General features: G+C 37.4%; 1 protein-coding gene across 32 annotated transcripts in view; it reads right to left on the reverse strand.

Moving 5' to 3' along the window:
* SDCCAG8 (SHH signaling and ciliogenesis regulator SDCCAG8) overlaps positions 1–17,571 on the reverse strand; it is a 222,856-nt gene that overhangs the window by 175,616 nt on the left and 29,669 nt on the right. For all 32 annotated transcript variants that reach the window (XR_011535263.1, XR_011535260.1, XR_011535257.1 and 29 more), the window contains exons 7-8: positions 11,458–11,522; positions 8,475–8,663 (exon numbers count right to left, since the gene is read on the reverse strand). Coding sequence is in view for 21 of the 32 variants with exons in the window: in XM_070602161.1 (XP_070458262.1) it covers positions 8,475–8,663; positions 11,458–11,522 (254 nt within the window). In the remaining 11 variants the exon portion in view is untranslated. The remainder of the gene's footprint in view (positions 1–8,474; positions 8,664–11,457; positions 11,523–17,571) is intronic.

Raw genomic sequence — 17,571 nt, forward strand, 5'->3', positions numbered from 1 at the left:
CTCATGGGTTAACTTAACCGCACGTAAAAGATCCCAGGATATCTGGAATTTATCCACTGGATTAAAATGACCAAAGGGAAACTGAGGTGGGAAACTTTCTTTACACACAAAGCAAAAAAACGTAAGTTGGACTGTTCTGTATGCTATTCCATCCTTGTCACAGGGCTCAAGTTTCAAACTGTGCTTTCAAACTCAGTTGAAGTAACTGCTTGCAGTTTCATTTTCATTGCCAAGTTCCAAACTAGCAAAAAAGAGCCAACTGCGATTTTCCTTTCATTTAGCAAACTTTAAGGAGTAATAATTTAAAAGATCATGAACTCTGGGCTTGAATTGCTTTCAGAATTAACCAATGATTCCATTAAAAAAATCTCTTAAAGATAAAACAATTTAAACCATTTGTGGTATTTGGAAAGCAGCCATATTTTAAGAAATACGTAATACTGAACAAAGTTACAGTTATTAGCAGTTTCATAAAAGCTCCTTTTGTTTAAAAAAAAGAATAAATTGCTTCAAATATCATAAAATTCATGGTGCATGGTGATCTTCATCTTAGAATTTCCTGATTTGTTTGTTTTAAATTGGGAAAAATAGTTTACTTTTTTTTGTTCTAAAGGAAATGAAAAAAGGAGTTTATTTTTATCAAATATAATCAAACACAATGATTATGTGAAAAAGTGGAAGAATCAAAGCAAGATTAAATTATTCTCGTTAAGCTGTAAATTAAATGTAAGCAAAATTGAACTTACATTTATTTGAATTTCAAAATAAGCTCTAACATAAAAGGGTACTAGCTTCATTGAGAATATGCAATCCAACTAGAACATATGATTCTAGAAGAAAACCTAAATTCACTTTTCAAGGATAGCAAGGTCAACGTGGGCATCATATAGTCACCTTTCTTAAACTTCCAAAACCTACTGGAAAACCAAAATCACTATTCAATGACAATCTTATCTGTTCCTGATACCACGCCATCATCAAAGCCAAAGTTCCAAATAAAAAGAACTAACAAAAAAGCTTAGTGTTTGTAAGTGTGTTAACAGACAGATCACAACAGAATAAAAGTCTAACACACCTGCTTCTTATATTTAATACATTTCATCTCTTTTCAGTATATCCTCTTGCGAGAGGAGTTTGCCACATGGTAGCTCCTTAATGAAATAAATGACAAAAGAATGAATGAATAATGACTGCTACAGGAGGGCACCAAAAGAGGTGAAGTAAAACTTCCCCCCAATTCTAATATTTTATGATCTAAATTTTAAAAGTCACTAGAGTATTTAGAATTGGAAATTAAAGAGTTTAGTTGCTCTGGTTCAAAATTTTTTCAGAATATCAACCCACCAACTCCATATTACTGAACCAGAGAAAATCATTAAAGATAAACCCCAAAACACCGTTGTCTTAAGATCATCATTTAGCAGTGAGACCCGTAAAATGATTATACTAAAAATCTGTGTAGCCACTGGACTGACAAACTCCAATTTTCTGTAAGAGAAATGTACTATATTCTGCGGTGGCCTTCAACCACCTGGGAAGCTCAGGAGAGATGGCTAAATTGCATATACACTTACAGCTGCAGTAGCCATTTTGGCAATTTGGGATTTTCTACTCAGTGCTACATTTCTGGCTTTGTTTTGTTTCAACTCAGCCAGCCCATATACCAAAGAGCAAGCACTCAGAAACAGAGCTCTAGCGTGTCAGCCTTGTCCTCAGCACAAGGCCCTGCCTCCTGTCCACGCCTAGGTTCGTCTGGCTCACCTTGATTTAGCTCCCATCTTTCAGCCCCATACTTGTCCCTTGAGTCTAACAGTGCTCACTCATTATCTGCCCTTCAGAAACAGTCAATTCCAGCTACCCAGGGTAACTACCCAGGCAGTTGTAGTCCTGCTCCAGAGCTCCCAGTCCACTGGGCCAGCCCAGAGCCAGGCCACAGTGGCCTCTCGCCATGGGACATTGTCCAAATATACATGACATATCAATGACAGAGTGAGAGGGCAGTTCTCCAAATTACCATTTCCATGGCAAAAGTTGCGTGACTGCTTAAAAACACCACATGTGGGGCTGGCCCGGTGGTTTAGTGGTAAGTCTGCGTGCTCCACTTTGGCGGCCCAGGGTTTTGGGGCTTGGATTCCAGGCACAAGATCTGCTCATCAAGCCATGCTGTGGCAGTGTTCCACATAGAAGGATGAAGGAAGATGTTAGCTCAGTGACAATCTTCCTCAAGCAAAAAGAGGAAGATTGGCAACAGATATTAGCTCAGGGCCAATTTTCCTCACCAAAAACTGCCCCCAAAAAACCCCTCACCCTGTGAAAGTTTCAACGAATGTGATCAAGGAGGTTTTCAAAGCAAAGCAAGGAATACAGCATCAACCCTGCAACATCCATGATGCAGATGAGCAGACGATGAAGTAAGGAGCATGGGTTTCAGTGCTGGGGTGATCTACCTAACAAGCATGTAGTATTTAAGGAACCTAGTGCAACAAACAGAGCACAAAGGACAGAGAAAATCTCCAAAAAATCTTGGCCAGATGTTTACAACAAAGAGAGGGTTGGTCTCATGTACACGCATGAGCTTCGTCTTGAAATATGGAGTGCCCAAGAAACGCTTTTAGTTCCTAGTTACTCCACAGCTATTACCAACTGTAAGCTTTATTAAGCATCATTTGTAAGTATTATCACTGTTTTCAAAAAGAACGTCTGCAAGGCTGATTAAAACATTTCCTTGCTCCTCATTTCTGGGAAGTTCCTGCCATAGTCTTTCAAAGCCAACCATACAGAATATTGCCAATGACCCACCCCAAAATCACAAGCTGGACTAAAGTCCCAGGAAAGTACAGTAGTAATCATTCCTTCTTTCTGAAAAGTACATCAAAACTTCCCCAAGGCACGATGAGCTACAGAAAGGAATTCAAAATAAAGCCGTTCCATCCTGATTACCCTTCTAAGGTATTTTGTTCTTTAAGCAAGTAAGAGGTTTCTGTTGCTCTTACATACCTTTTGGCATAATGAGACCTGAGTGAAAAGCAGAAGTTCAGAAACACTATGAGGACTTCAAATCAACCTTTAAAATATATCCAGTGTCATCAACAGTTGCTAAGTATACTGTCCGAAAACATCACGAACACATGGGTGGTCTGGTCCCCAAGCCACACCTGATCTTCTCCTTTTCCAGGTCCAAGTCATGCTTGTGTCATAAATTCAACACATTACACGATAAAAACTCAACAAAGGAGGTTAATGCTGGTGTCACAATACCACATTCCGAGTAGAGGCCAGGAAACACTTTGATTTATCATATTTTGGATTTAAAAATTCCCTGTTAAAGCCATGCAGGAAATACTTTGATACAGATCACTGAGGGTTCAGACTTCTAATTATGCATAAAACTAGAAATCCAAATCTAAAGTCTTGGCCATTCTTCAAAGTCAGCATATCACTCAATATCCAGCATTCTGCATTAATAAGATGAAAGAAGCTGAACACCAGCTTAGGCCAAGGGAATCATATAGACAAAGATTTACATTTACAATAAAAGCAGAAACCTTCCACTGTATTCTGTTATTAAAGAAGGACATGAGCCAATGACATGCTGACAAAGCAGAAAATTGAACGGAGAAGGCTGACATTTATTTTAAGAGGCTAAGAGCTGAAATTTAGGATAGAGACAAAGGAATACACAATAGAGTAAGAATCTAATTTCTAAATGACTGCCAGGCTTGGAATCAATGCAAACATTGTAGCTTCCTTTTAAAATATTTTTCTTATGATCTACAAAGATAGCATGAAAGGCAACATAATAGGGAAAAAGTCCTGCTTTTTATTTGTTGGTTGGTTTTGCTGGACTTAAACTCTGCTGTCTTCATCTGTGTGAATTTGAATAGGCTTTTTCCCTTTTTAAATTAATTTGCATTACATTCTCCTTGTAAAATTAATTACCAATACAATTAAAGACCTATTTGACACATACTTTCAATTTCAATGCCTTCTTCCACCTCTCTACTGGTAATCACTGTTAAATATTGTGTGTTTATCCTTTCAAATCTTTTTCTATGCATATCTATGAACCTAGAGAAAATACCTAAGTATGGTTGTGCATGGACTTTTAAAAAAATACAAATGGTTTCATACCAGGTGTATCTTTCTCATCTTGTTTTAGTTTTTTTTTGTTCAACAATATATTTTGAAGCTTAGTCCCACTTTAGTATATATAAATCTACTTCTTTTTTTTAATTTTTTACTGTGCATAAAATTTCAGCTTATCTAAACAATACTTTAGTTATTCTTCTTTGAAGGATATTTAGGTTGTTCACTCCTAAAGGAAAAACCTCTTGTTTTCCTCTATACTCAGTTTCTGTACTCACGACACTTCTGACACCAAATATATGGGTTTTCCACACGAAGCAATTCTCTCATTCTCAGTGGATACTAACTCAATTCTGACACTAACTACCCAGAGTTAGGACAGACACTACATGTTAAGGCTCAGTCCCACAAGACTGTCCCCTACTTTAGATGCCAACTGAAAGTCCCAGGTTGTCACCTGTATCTCTGACCAATGGGCCATAAATCGGGGGTCCCCACAACTCCTTCCTCAGGATTGATAATTTGCTAGAACAGCTCACAGAACTCATGAAAATGCTTTACTTACTATTCCCCGTTTATCATAACAAATACAACTCATGAACAGCTAACTGGAAGAGATGCACAGGGCAAGGTATGTGAAGAAGGGCCTGCAGCTTCCATGTCCTCTCTGGGCGTGCCACCCTCCTGGCACCTTGATGTGTTCACCAACCCAGAAGCTCTCCAAACCCCATTGTTTAGGGTTTTTACAGAGGTTCCATAGGCTTGATTAAATCATTGGGCATTGGTGATTGAATTCAATCTCCAGGCCTTCTCCCCTCCCCAGAGGTTGGGGAGTGGGAGCTGAAAGTTCCAATCCTCTGACCACGTGAATGGTTCCCTTGGCAACCAGACACTCCTCCTTAGTGGGTTTCCAAAAGTCACCTCATTAACATAAATTCAGGTGTGGTTGAAAGGGACTTGTTAAGATTACAAAAGATGTTCCTTTCACGTTTATGCTCTGGAGCTATTTCAGGAACAGGGGACATAACCAAAATATTAGAACAGATACTCCTATTGATCTTAGCACTTAGTAAACTAAAGTTTTAGGAGCTCTAAGCCAGGAACCAGAGATGAAGACCAAAGTACTATTTCTTATTATATCACAGTGTCACACCACCATTACAAATAACGTTGCAAAAAGCACTCCCTATATACGCTCCATCATGCACACACATACGTTTTCCAGGGTAGATTCTGAAATGTGTAATACCTAATTTAAATATTAACTGATGGTGCTAAATCACCCTCCAAAGTAGTACCAATTTATAGTTCTACCAGCAGGGTGTGAAAATAGTCCATTACTCATGGTCTCACCAATTCTTGTGATTACCAATCTTCCTTAATTTTCACAAATTTGATGAGTTGATTTTTTAAAAAATTGTATTTCCCTGAATAATAACAGAATGAATACCTTCTTGTGTATTGACACCTTCCTCTTTTATTGCTCACCAATTTCTATTCTTTTTTTTTTCTTAAAGATTGGCACTTTAGCTAACAACTGTTGCCAATCTTTTTTTTTTTCAAAGATTTTATTTTTTTCCTTTTTCTTCCCAAAGACCCCAGTACATAGTTGTATACTCTTCGTTGTGGGTCCCTCTAGTTGTGGCATGTGGGACGCTGCCTCAGCGTGGTTTGACGAGCAGTGCCTTGTCCGCGCCCAGGATCCGAACCAATGAAACACTGGGCCGCCTGCAGCGGAGCGTGTGAACTTAACCACTCGGCCACAAGGCCAGCCCCGCAAATCTTTTCTTTTATTCTTCTCCCCAAAGCTTCCCAGTACATAGTTGTGTATTCTAGTTGTGAGTGCCTCTTGTTGTGCTATGTGGGACACCACCTCAGCGTGGCCTGATGATCGGTGCTATGTCTGGGCCTAGGATCTGAACCAGCAAAACCCTGGGCCACCGAAGTGGAGCACGTGAACTTAACCACTCAGCCACGCGGCCGGCACCACCAATTTCTATTGTTTATCCACTTTGCAACTGGGCAGTTTGTACTTTTTGTTTGTTTCTTTACACATTATATCAATTTTTTGTTATGTAAAATGTAAATATTTTCCCCAGTCTCTTAATTTAATTTGTAATATTGTACTGTAAGAAAGGTTTTAATGGAGTCAAATGTATAAACTTTTTTCCTTTATGAATTTCAGTTTTCATGTCATGCTCAGGACTTTAACTAGCCCAAGGCCACAAAGATATTTTTCTACATTTTTTAAAATACTTTTACAGTCTGAATTACATCTGGGTCTTTAAGCCATCTTGAATTTATTTTTGTGAGTTATGCTTCTATTCTTTTTTCCAAATATAAACAGGCAAATTTTTAACTTCTCTGAGCCTCAGTTTCCTTAGCTATAAAATGGGGTAATAATATTTCCCTCACAAATGCTTTACTAAGATTAAGAGATTATGTTTTTAAATTGCTTAGCACAGTCTTTAGCATATAATAAATGCTTATTACATGTTAGTTGCATCTGAAAATATATTTAATATCCTTTATAATTATATTGAATATATATGAATAATTTAATAATTAATATAATATTTAACAAAACACAGGACTGTCAGCATAGATTATAAAAACTACCAGTCAGTCCAAATTGGAGAAATTCCGTTTTCATATAACAACCTCTGTGTTAGTCACCGTGGGAGCCATGGCTGCCAGACACTCGGCCTGCTCCTGGAGGACAGAGGCCCTGAAGGGCTTTAACAGCTATGGAGCGTTTATTACACAGCAGGAACTGTTGGAAGCATTATGTATGTATTCTTCCAATGACTCCTCAAAATAACCCTATCAGTTATGTATTTCTATCTCCATTTTAAAAATGGGAAATTGAGGGGCCGGCCAGGTGGCGCAGTGCTTAAGTTCGCACGTTCGCTTCGGCGGCCAGGGGTTCACCGGTTTGGATCCCAGGTGTGGACGTGGCCCTCCTTGGCAAGCCATGCTGTGGCAGGCGTCCCACATAGAAAGTGGAGGAAGATGGGCACGGATGTTAGCTCAGGGCCAGGCTTCCTCAGCAAAAAGAGGAGGATTGGCAGCAGATGTTAGCTCAGGGCTAATCTTCCTCAAAAAAAAAAAAAGGGAACTTGAGGCATGAGAGGTTAAGTAACTCTCATGAGGCTACACAGTAAGTTAGCAGTAGAACCAGAATATGAAACACGGCAGTTTGACTCAAAAGCCAGTGCTCCAGGCACAAGGCTAAGCTGCCCCAGTAAAATCCCGAGAGGTATAGTCTTCCGAACAGCAGAAGACTCCAGACTCAGAGACGTAAAGTAATTTGTCCAAAGGTCAAGATGTAGAGCAAAAGTGGTCTGACTCTACTGACCACAGTCTTTCTCTTCACGCCAGTTCCAGATGGAGGATCCCTGACTACTAAGCAGTAAATGCTAAAATGCATTGTCATGTGAACAGCAAGCATTTACTGAGTGTCTCCCACAGGCCAGGTGGTCTGCTAGAAGCCAGGGATACAGAAATCAGCAAATCACACTTGCTGCCTCCAAGTATACACAATACATTATAAAATCACAGAAGAAAGGAGCCTAAGTCAGCTGAGGACAAAATGGGCCAAGGCTGGTGAGAGAACTAAGAAGGAGTGATGTTCCGGCTGTGAAATGAGCCCAAACAGAGAGAGGTGACCTTGAGCACAGAGAAAAGAAGGGGGCATGGGAGAACACACACTATGCTGTACTAAATAATAATTCTCAACTTCCACAGATTGTAATTCTCACAGGAAAAGGCTTTCTCTGGAATAGTGAAAATGGAACAAAAAAGATGCACACAAAGAACTGTAGTATTTCAACCTAGATGGAAACTTTGACGACATTAAAGCTCGTGTGTAACTCATCCTCAGTTGGTCCTCAAATATTAACACTGGGATGTAGTGGGTACTTCTTCACAACACAGTATTCATAATATTCTTACAACAGGCAGATGACGAAAACGTGATAATAACTTATTCTACTTAAATGACAGCAGGGAAATCCAAGATAAGCCAAAATCAAAACAATTCCTCTCAAACTCAGTTCTGTTAAGAATCGTGCTGGACTTGCAATTATGGAGTCATAGAAATGAACAGAATTGTAAAGGTTATCTACTTCAATTCTTTCACTTCAAAATGAGATTGAAACGAAGAGAGAGAAAATTACTTCTCCAAAATGACATGGTCACACACAGTTGGCAAAACTCACCTATTCTGTCTTCAAGAAAGCTACAATGAAGGAACCTTTTAAAATCCATTTTATCTGAAGCTTAACAGTGATCACATGTGATCTAGCCTGAGGCTAAAAGAACACAACGCCCCTTTAAAGACACAGTTTTCCATGTTGACAAAGACTCCACACACAGAGCACACTTACTTCGTCAGTCTTTCAACAGTCTGCATGTGAGCGTTAGTGTGGGTTTGGGAAAGAACAGCTTCATGCTGAGCACATTTCAAACAAAGACCACCAACACGGTGAGAAATATTAGCAGCAAGAAGAGATTCTTTATGTTTTAGTTGCTGTTTAAGATCTTCATAATTTTTCCGATATTCAGCTAAGTCTTTCCTAAAAAGATAAGAAAATAAATTCTAGTAAATGGCGAGGTAACTATTTTCAAATGTATCATCATCATGATAACCACTACCACAACTTAGAGGTGTTTACCTTAGGACGCACTCTCCATGCAACAGCTAATTAATTCTTACCACAACCCTGAAATGCAGGCACGAGTATCCTAATTGAGATTTTGAATACAATGAGATTTGAAGATATTAAATAATTAGCCCAAGTTCTTGTAAGATTTTAACACAGATTAGCCTGTCTCCCTCTTCACAGGATCCCATCTCCATTACATTACATTACCCACAAAACAAAAAGAAAACTCCAAATACAAATCCTGAGAAGCTTCTCTTATTATATAAAGAGGTGGGGCAACATAACACAACATCCTTGAACTGAGGGAAATACCCCATTCCAAGTGCTAACCCCTTAAAATTTGTAAAGAGTACCTTAAAAGATCACAGAATGGACATGGATTTTATCCCTGAGTAGTTTATTATTGCCCATTTTTCTTCAGGAGGAAAAAACATTAAACATTTATCTAACCACAAAGTTTTATGAAGAGCTGTTTCAAAAGAGAATGGGCCACGAAAAGAATTTCTATAGAACTTGCCAGTCATAAGACTTCATAAGTAGCAGCTATTAGCTGGAAATATGCGGCTTGCTAGACAGAACTGAGAAATTGTGTGTGTGTGTGTGTTTTCTTTATTTGTTTTTACTTTGTGGGATAGTCCCTAGATGAGGTTTTTCTCCAAGTTGACTTTTTAAGGATAAAATGACTAGTGTATGAGGTCGTATTCTGCCCTCCCCCCTACCCCAAGCAAAGTTTTGGTCAAGTCAACTTGGGCAATGGAGCTTCCTTGCAGAGACATTCCTTTCCTGCTGTATAAAAAACCCTTCCTGGCTTAAAAAGGAGAAAGTTGTCCTTAAATTCTTAGACTATTGAAGGCAGACATTTTCTCTCTGGCTCAGTCTACTTTCTGTCGTCAGTTTCTACTATCCTCAGGGATCTACAGCCATCCTAACTGGCTCACTGACACAGAGGAAAAGCCAATAATCAAGACACGGGGCTGTCACACACTACCTCAACACTTGGGATTTGGGGAGGCAACCCAAGGGGAGGTGGGAAAGATCCACAGGTAATCCAAAGATTAAAGAAAGCTAACCTAAACAGTCTCAAGTTGAAAAAAAAGCCAAAAGCTGTTTTTGCCCTATACCCAAGATAATTAAGTTTTCTTTTTAAGTATCATGTAGAAAAAGTCTGACTTTTAAAGACTTTGTAAAAAGAACTTGGGAAGCATATTTCAAAGTCAAAAGGTCTCCATAACTATTTCTGTCAGTTTCAACTTCAAAACATTCAGGTAGATTTGGTTACTTGAAATGGCAAAAAATAAAAAATAAAAAGGTACCATAGAGCCAGAGTTTCTGAGACCAGTGATTTTATCTCTTTCATAAAGAAAATACCTCTTTAAATAATCTTAAATTGTACTACAAGAAAATGAAGAAACAGAAGGATGCAAGGAACAAAGTCCAGTTCATTGCAAGGTGGTATTTTAATGTAATTAAAGATGGCATATTTGAATTCTGAATAAGATTAAATAAGTCACATTCCAATAAGTATAATGACCTAGAAACACTTTACTTTAGAACTGAATAATCAAAATACGATGGAAATCAAAATACAACAAAGCAAGATAAAAAGCAAGAAAGAAAAATTAGACCTTTTTTTAAAATGTTAGTTTTGTTCATGAAAAAGTAAAAATCTCTATAGAAATCCTAAAACTAATCAGAATAAGCAATGAAAAGCATAAGAGCATATTAAAATAAATGAACAATAGCACAAGCAGTGAAAGCCACGATGCTGGTTCTTAGCATTACTCTAGTTATGTCTCTAGATGACATACGGCCTGAAGATTTTTAATTTTATTTCAAATTGTACTTATTAAAATAAAATTATAAAAAGTATTTTAAAGTTGATTTGATTTGAAAATATTTCATTACCATTATTTAAAATAACATTTCACACACAAGAAATTAATTCCTAGTATCTTTTTCTACTTCTAACACATAAAAAAATCACTAATGGTTAATCTATAATATAAAGGTTTTATCAGGATTTTTGAAAACATATCAAAAGGCATATGAAAATTTGTTACGTATGCTCAAATTCACCACATATAAAAATACTCAAACTATTGTTGCAATTTTAAAATTAGATGAATACCTACAGAGAAAAAATACTTGCTTGTACTTGGAATACTAGAGAGCTTTATTTTCACTATTTTATTTTAAAATCATAATTTCTATAAGAGCAGCTAGTAATTCTTGTTTTTATGAGAAAACAAATATTTTACAATTGATGAGGGCATACAATTTATAATTTAGCTCACAGTTCTTTGAAATGGGATTTGGAAAAGGACTTCACAATTTTATGCTCTCTTATCATTTAATAATCTGAGGAAATTTCTTCTATTGCATGCAAGATGTCATCAAGTAATGCTTTTTTTTTTTTTCTGAGGAGGACTGTCCCTGAGCTAACATCTGTGCCAATCTTCCTCTATTTTGTGTGTGGGATGCCACCACAGCATGGCTGCATGAGCAGTGTTGAGGTCCCCACCCTGGATCTGAACCTGCAAACCCCAGGCCACCAAAGCAGAGTGTGCAAACTTAACCACTATGCCACTGGGCTGGCCCCAAGTAATTCTTACATTAACTAAAACTGGGAATTCAGCAAACATTCAAATACAGTTTAAGATCATCATGCTTTTGCTATGACTTTAAATAGATGATAAGACTTTACCTCAAAAACTTCAATTGAGATTCCAGGATTTCAATCTTTTCTTCATAAGTAAGTTTTAGCGTCTCCTATAGAAAAGAAAAAAAATGTACATTTCCTCCATGTCTTGAGTTTTACAAGAAAATTTTAATTATTAATATTAAATTCAATATTTTTTTCTTTTACCCAAGAGGAAAAATAATGTGTCCTCTCAGGAAACCCCTTTCCTAGCCCATCCAAAATTTTCTGTTTATTGAGTGAATACTTGCAAAGAACTACTGTTTTTTTTTTTCAAAATTGCACCCATCAGGTCTCACTTTAAAAAGTCTGACTCTGGGAAAAACCAATTATAACCTCTAAGGTCCATGAGGGCAAGGATCAAATCTTACTGGAATCTCCCGTTGTGATTGCTGCACATTTGACATGCAATAAGTATGTGCTGGATAAATGATAAAAGTAAAGTTATACATCACATGATGATAGACCAAACTCATATACTATCTACAAGCCTCTACTGGTATCCAATTATTCTTTCAATCAACAAATATTTACTGGGTATCTAACATGAAGATGACTCTAACCTCAAGGAGCTTATATTCTAGGGAGGAAGAGACAGACAGATGAACAATTTCAATTATATATAATTTAGTCTAGTGAGGTATACAGAAGGTAAAATGAAATCAGAGAGGCAGGAACTTACAATTCAGCTGAAGAAAAGTAGACAAGCTTTCATGGAAGAAATGCTAAGACTTAATGGATAACTGCCAATATAGCAAAAGGCACAGAGGCTGGAGAAAGCATGTTTGGCCAATGAGTAGATCAGTATTGCTAGAATATAACATGCTAGGTGGAAGAGTGGATAGTGATGGGTTGAATACATAAGATTGGGACATGAGAGGCATAAAAATATTAAGATCTTTATGTAGACAACTCACATAGTCTCCACGTAGTAGAGACATTGGGTGGATTCTGAAAGCTTTTTATCAGATTTAAACATTAAGTCACTCTGAAGTGTGGAAAAGGGAGACCAATAAAGAAGTCATCACAAATACGTAGGTAAGAGAGGAGCACATGAGCAAGAGTGATCAAGCAGTACAGACAGAAAAGAAAGAATTTAGTGTAGAGCGATTTAAAAGTAAAATGACAGAATTTTATGACTGCATAGATATGAGAGAGAAAAAGACATTAAAAATAATCCTGGGTTTCTGAGTTGGGCAACCAGGCGAGTACTGGTGCTAAGGATTTTTTCAGACTGATAAAAAGGAGGTAAAACGGAATCATAAAAATATTCAACTAATTCAAAAGAATGCAGAAAAGAGGAAAGGGGGAAGAAAATAAGAGATGGGAAAAAAAGAAGCCAAATAGCAAGACAGCGGATTTAAACCCAAGTGTATAAATAATCATAGTTAAAAATTAGATATTGTTGGATTGGATAAAACAGCAAAACTCAGCTATATGTTGTCCACAAGAAACCCATATAAATATGAAGATATAAATATGTTAAAAGTAAAAGGATAGAAAAAAAATAAACCATATTAACACTAATCAAAAGAAAGTGGAGGTCACTCAAAATACAAAAACCACGTGCTTTTCTCTACACCAGTAATGAGGGTTTAGAAAATGAAAATTAAAAAAAGTATGTCATTTATATAACATCAAAAATAACTGATCTGGAAATAATTCTAATGAAAAATGTGTTAAGACCTTTATTCATAAAACTATAAAAGGTTATTGCCAAAAATTAAAGATAACCTACATAAATGTAGTAATATGTAAGTTTAAAGAATTAGATGATATAATAAAGATATAAATTCTCATCCAAATGACCTATAGCTTAAGGACAATCTCAATCAAAATCCCATAATGTCTTTTGGGAACTTGGTAAATTAATTCTAAAATGTACTTGGAAATGCAAAAGGCCAGAAATGGTCAGGACACTCTTGAGGACAAAGAACAATGTTGGAAGACGTGGTCTACCATATACAGGGCTATAACAATCAAGACAGGATAGCAGGAGCACAAAACCAAGGAAATAAAACACAGAGCCCAGGAACAGACTCACACGTATACGGACACCTGAGTTATGACAAAAGTGGAAGACCAAGGATTGTCTTTTCAACAAATGGTGCTGGGGTATATAAATAATCATATGGGAAAAGAACAAAAGGTGGCCCCTTACACTTCACATCATATACAAAAATTAATTCCAGGTAGACTGTATATCTAAATGTTACCAGTAAGACTATAAAGTTTCTAGAAGATAACATAGGAGAATATCTTTATGATCTTGGATAGGGAAACACTTTTTATATAGGACACAAAAAGCACTAAACAAGAAAGAGAAAAAACTAATAAATTGGACTAAATTAAAATTAAGAAATTCTAGTCAAGAAAGAGAGGGAGAGACACAAAGAGCGAAAACTATCAAGAGAGTTATAAGGCAAGCTACAGAGTGGGAAAATACACTTAAAACAGATATAACCAACAAAAGGCTTGTATCCAGAATATGTAAAGAGTTTCCAAAAGACAACATCAGATAACTCAAAAATAATGAGTAGGATATTTGAACATGCACCTCATAAAAGAGGACATCAAATGCTCAACAAATACATGAAAAGATATTCAATCACATAAGTAATCAGAGAAATCCAAATGAAAATCACAGTGAGATAGCACTACAAGCCCGCCAGAAAACTGAGAAATCACGTGTTGGCAAGGATACGAAGTGATGGTCTGACTCACAAGCTGCTGGTCCAAGTATAAACTGATGAAATCCACATTGGAAAAGTTTGCCTTTATCTACTCAAGCAAGACTATATACATACTCTAAGACCAACAATTCCACGCCAAGGTACATATCCAGTATAAATGTGTGTAACGCACACAAATAGACATATACAGAATGTTCATAGCAGTAATATTCACAGTAGCCTCAAACTGGAAACAATACAAATCTCCATCAACAATAGAATAGATAAATAAATTGTGGTATATTCATACTGTAGACCCACCAATGAAAATGAACAAACTTCTGCCACAGGCACAACATACATGAATCTAACAAACACAAAGTTGAACAAAAGAATACATTCTATGGGGCCGGCCCGGTGGCGCAGCAGTTAAGTGCGCACGTTCCGCTTTGGCAGCCTGGGGTTCACCAGCTTGGATCCCGGGCGCGAACATGGCACTGCTTGGCAAGCCATGCTGTGGTAGGCATCCCACATAGAAGGTGGAGGAAGATGGGCACAGATGTCAGCTCAGGGCCAGTCTTCCTCAGCAAAAAGAGGAGGATTGGCAGCAGATGTTGGCTCAGGGCTAATATTCCTCAAAAAAAAAAAAAAAAGAACACATTCTATGTGATTCCATTTACAAAATGTTTAAAAAAACAGGCAGAAATCAACCAGAGTGTTTAGAGGCCATGCTTAGGCGATTTTCATAGAAGTCAAGATAGTGATCAGCTTTGAGGGAATGAGGGGGCAGTGATTGGGAGGGCATGAAGAGAGCTTCTGGGACATGGCAATGTTACACATCGTACAGGTGATGATTACACAGGTGGGTATTTGGAGATGAATCACCAAGCTGTAAATTTTTATTTTGTGCACTTTTATGAATGTATGTTAAATCGAGTCATTAGAAAAGTTAAAGGAAGATGGCATGATCAACTCATGTACATATTATAGAATGCTCCTAAGGTTCAGGAAGGTGAGGCCTGGTATGTGGAGGTCATTAATGAACTGGAAAAGAACAGGTTTGGGGAATATGGGGGGTAAAAGCTCAATTGAAGCATGCTGAAGAGAGAATGGGAAGTGAGGAATGGAGATGTGAATATAGACAACTGTTTGGACAGGCTTGAAGGGGAACAACAGTTGGGTGATAGTTCGAAGGGAATGTTGGGTCAAGAGAATATATTTTGTGTTTGTTTGCTTTAAGATGGGAGCTAGTAAAGCATGTATTCTATTGAGAATAACCCAGTCAAGAAGGAGAAAAAACACAAGAGCAAGAGGAGATAAGTGCAAGAGAGAAATCCTTGAAAACAGTGAGAAAGATTTGGGACATAGAGCACACAGAGGCAGGGATTGACTTTTGACACAAACAGGATAAAAGTGCATCTATAACAATCATCTACACAACAAGAAGAGAGAAATTAATTCTAAAGTGGGACAAGGAGGAGGGAAAGCACATAACCAGGGAAGGTGGAATGGGAGGGGGCATTTGAACTAAGCCATGTAGGCTGGAAACATTTAGACACACAGAAGACAAGAAGGAAACATTTTGGGTCGGGGTAATTACATAAACCAAAGCCAGTTATTCAAAGAGAAATGGAAGTGGGTCATAAGTCTATGAAGTAGCAAGTAGTGAGTGGTTGGTGTGCCTCCAGCTAATGTCTGTAACAACGACAGCAGAATGAGCAGTGAGCCTGGAAAGGTGGTTGGAGACGAAGTGTGGATGGCCTGGGAGACCGGTCTTTACCCTAGGAGTACTAAATAGCTGTCATAGATTATGTGGCTGAAAACAACTGCAATTTATTTAGTCTTTCAGATTTTTTTTAAAAGAAAGGAACTCTCTCCCAAATAGTAGAATAAAGCTTGGATTAGGGACCGAGAAAGGGGAGGGAGATTGGGGCCAGAAAGAACCTTTAGAAAACTATAACAATAACACTTGTATATGATAATGAGAGCTGAATGAATTCATTCTCTTTTCCCCTGGAATACTCCATTTATAGTATTATTTTTACATTTTCATCATTATTGATCAATTCTGCCATGTCAAATTTAATGCAAATAAGACTTCAAGTTAATAAGAGGAAAGAAAAGGTCTGTTTGTTACACAGATCAAAGGATTTAACAGTATCATTTGATCTTAAAATAGAATTACTTCAGACTCTTTGGGAAATGAGGCCATTCAAAAGTAGATGTGTAAACAGGGGAATTTAGAAAACCACAAGCATGCCCAGGGAAGTCACAAGCTCAGAAAAGTCCTGAGGAGGCCTTCAGCTTTGAGCTGGGCTGATCTCTTGGCTCAGAGCAAGCCTGGGCACATGGTCAAGGAACGTCCCAGCACCAAGCCAACCTGCAAAGACTGGCAAGGGGGTTGTCCTATCTTTTGGGGGTCTTTTACGGTGATTGTTGTTTGTTTGTTTCAGCTCCTGGTGTTGAAGGAAATCTTTGTCAAACATAAGTTGAACATGAGCTAATGAAACAGAGACTTCAGTGATCACACATGACAAGGAACAGTCTTTACGAAGACAGTTGGGAAAAGTCTCAAAACAGAAAGGACTATGACTGCCTTCAGCAATAAAAAAGAGAGCAAATCTTGGGTAAAATGGGGTATCTGATTTCCAGAGTTACCACACCATAATAGTTTAGTTCAATACCCAATTTTCAACAATAATAAAAAGTCACAAAGCAAAAAAAGAAACAGGAAGACATGGCTCATTCAAAGGAACAAAATAAATAGAAATCATCCTTAAGAAACTATAGACGTCTGACTGACTTAACAAAAACTTTAAAACAACTGTCTTTAAAATGCTCAACGAGCTAAGAGAAAACATGGACAAAGAACTAACAGAAACCAGGAAAACAAATTATAAAAAGTACCCAAACAGAAATTTTGAAGCTGAAAAGTACAGTAACTGAAATGAAAAATCTACTAAAGGATTCAAGAGCAGATTTAAGCAACATAACAAAGAACCAGTATACTTAAAGATAGTAAGATTGAAATGATTGTGTCTGAGGAGCAGAAATAAAAAAGAATGAGGAATTACTATACAATCCAAAAATTCCATTTCTGGGTGTATACCCAAAAGAACTGAAAGTAGGGACTCCTTGTGCATCCATGTTCATCGCAGCCTTGTTCACAAGAGCCAAAAGGTGAAAACAATCCAAAAGTCCATCAACAAATGAATGGATAAACCAAGTATGGTATGTACATACAAGGGAACATTATCTACCTTGAAAAAGGAATTAAACTATGATATGTGCTACAACATAGATGAACCTTGAAAACATTATGCTAAATAAAATGTGCCAGATACAAAAGGACAAATATGGTTTGAGTCCACTTAGGTCAGGTCCTTAGAATAGGCAAATTCATACAGACAGAAAGTAGAAGAGGTTACCAGGGATTGGAGAGAAAGGG

Source organism: Equus przewalskii, chromosome 31, assembly GCF_037783145.1.
Source record: "Equus przewalskii isolate Varuska chromosome 31, EquPr2, whole genome shotgun sequence".
Taxonomy (NCBI): domain Eukaryota; kingdom Metazoa; phylum Chordata; class Mammalia; order Perissodactyla; family Equidae; genus Equus; species Equus przewalskii.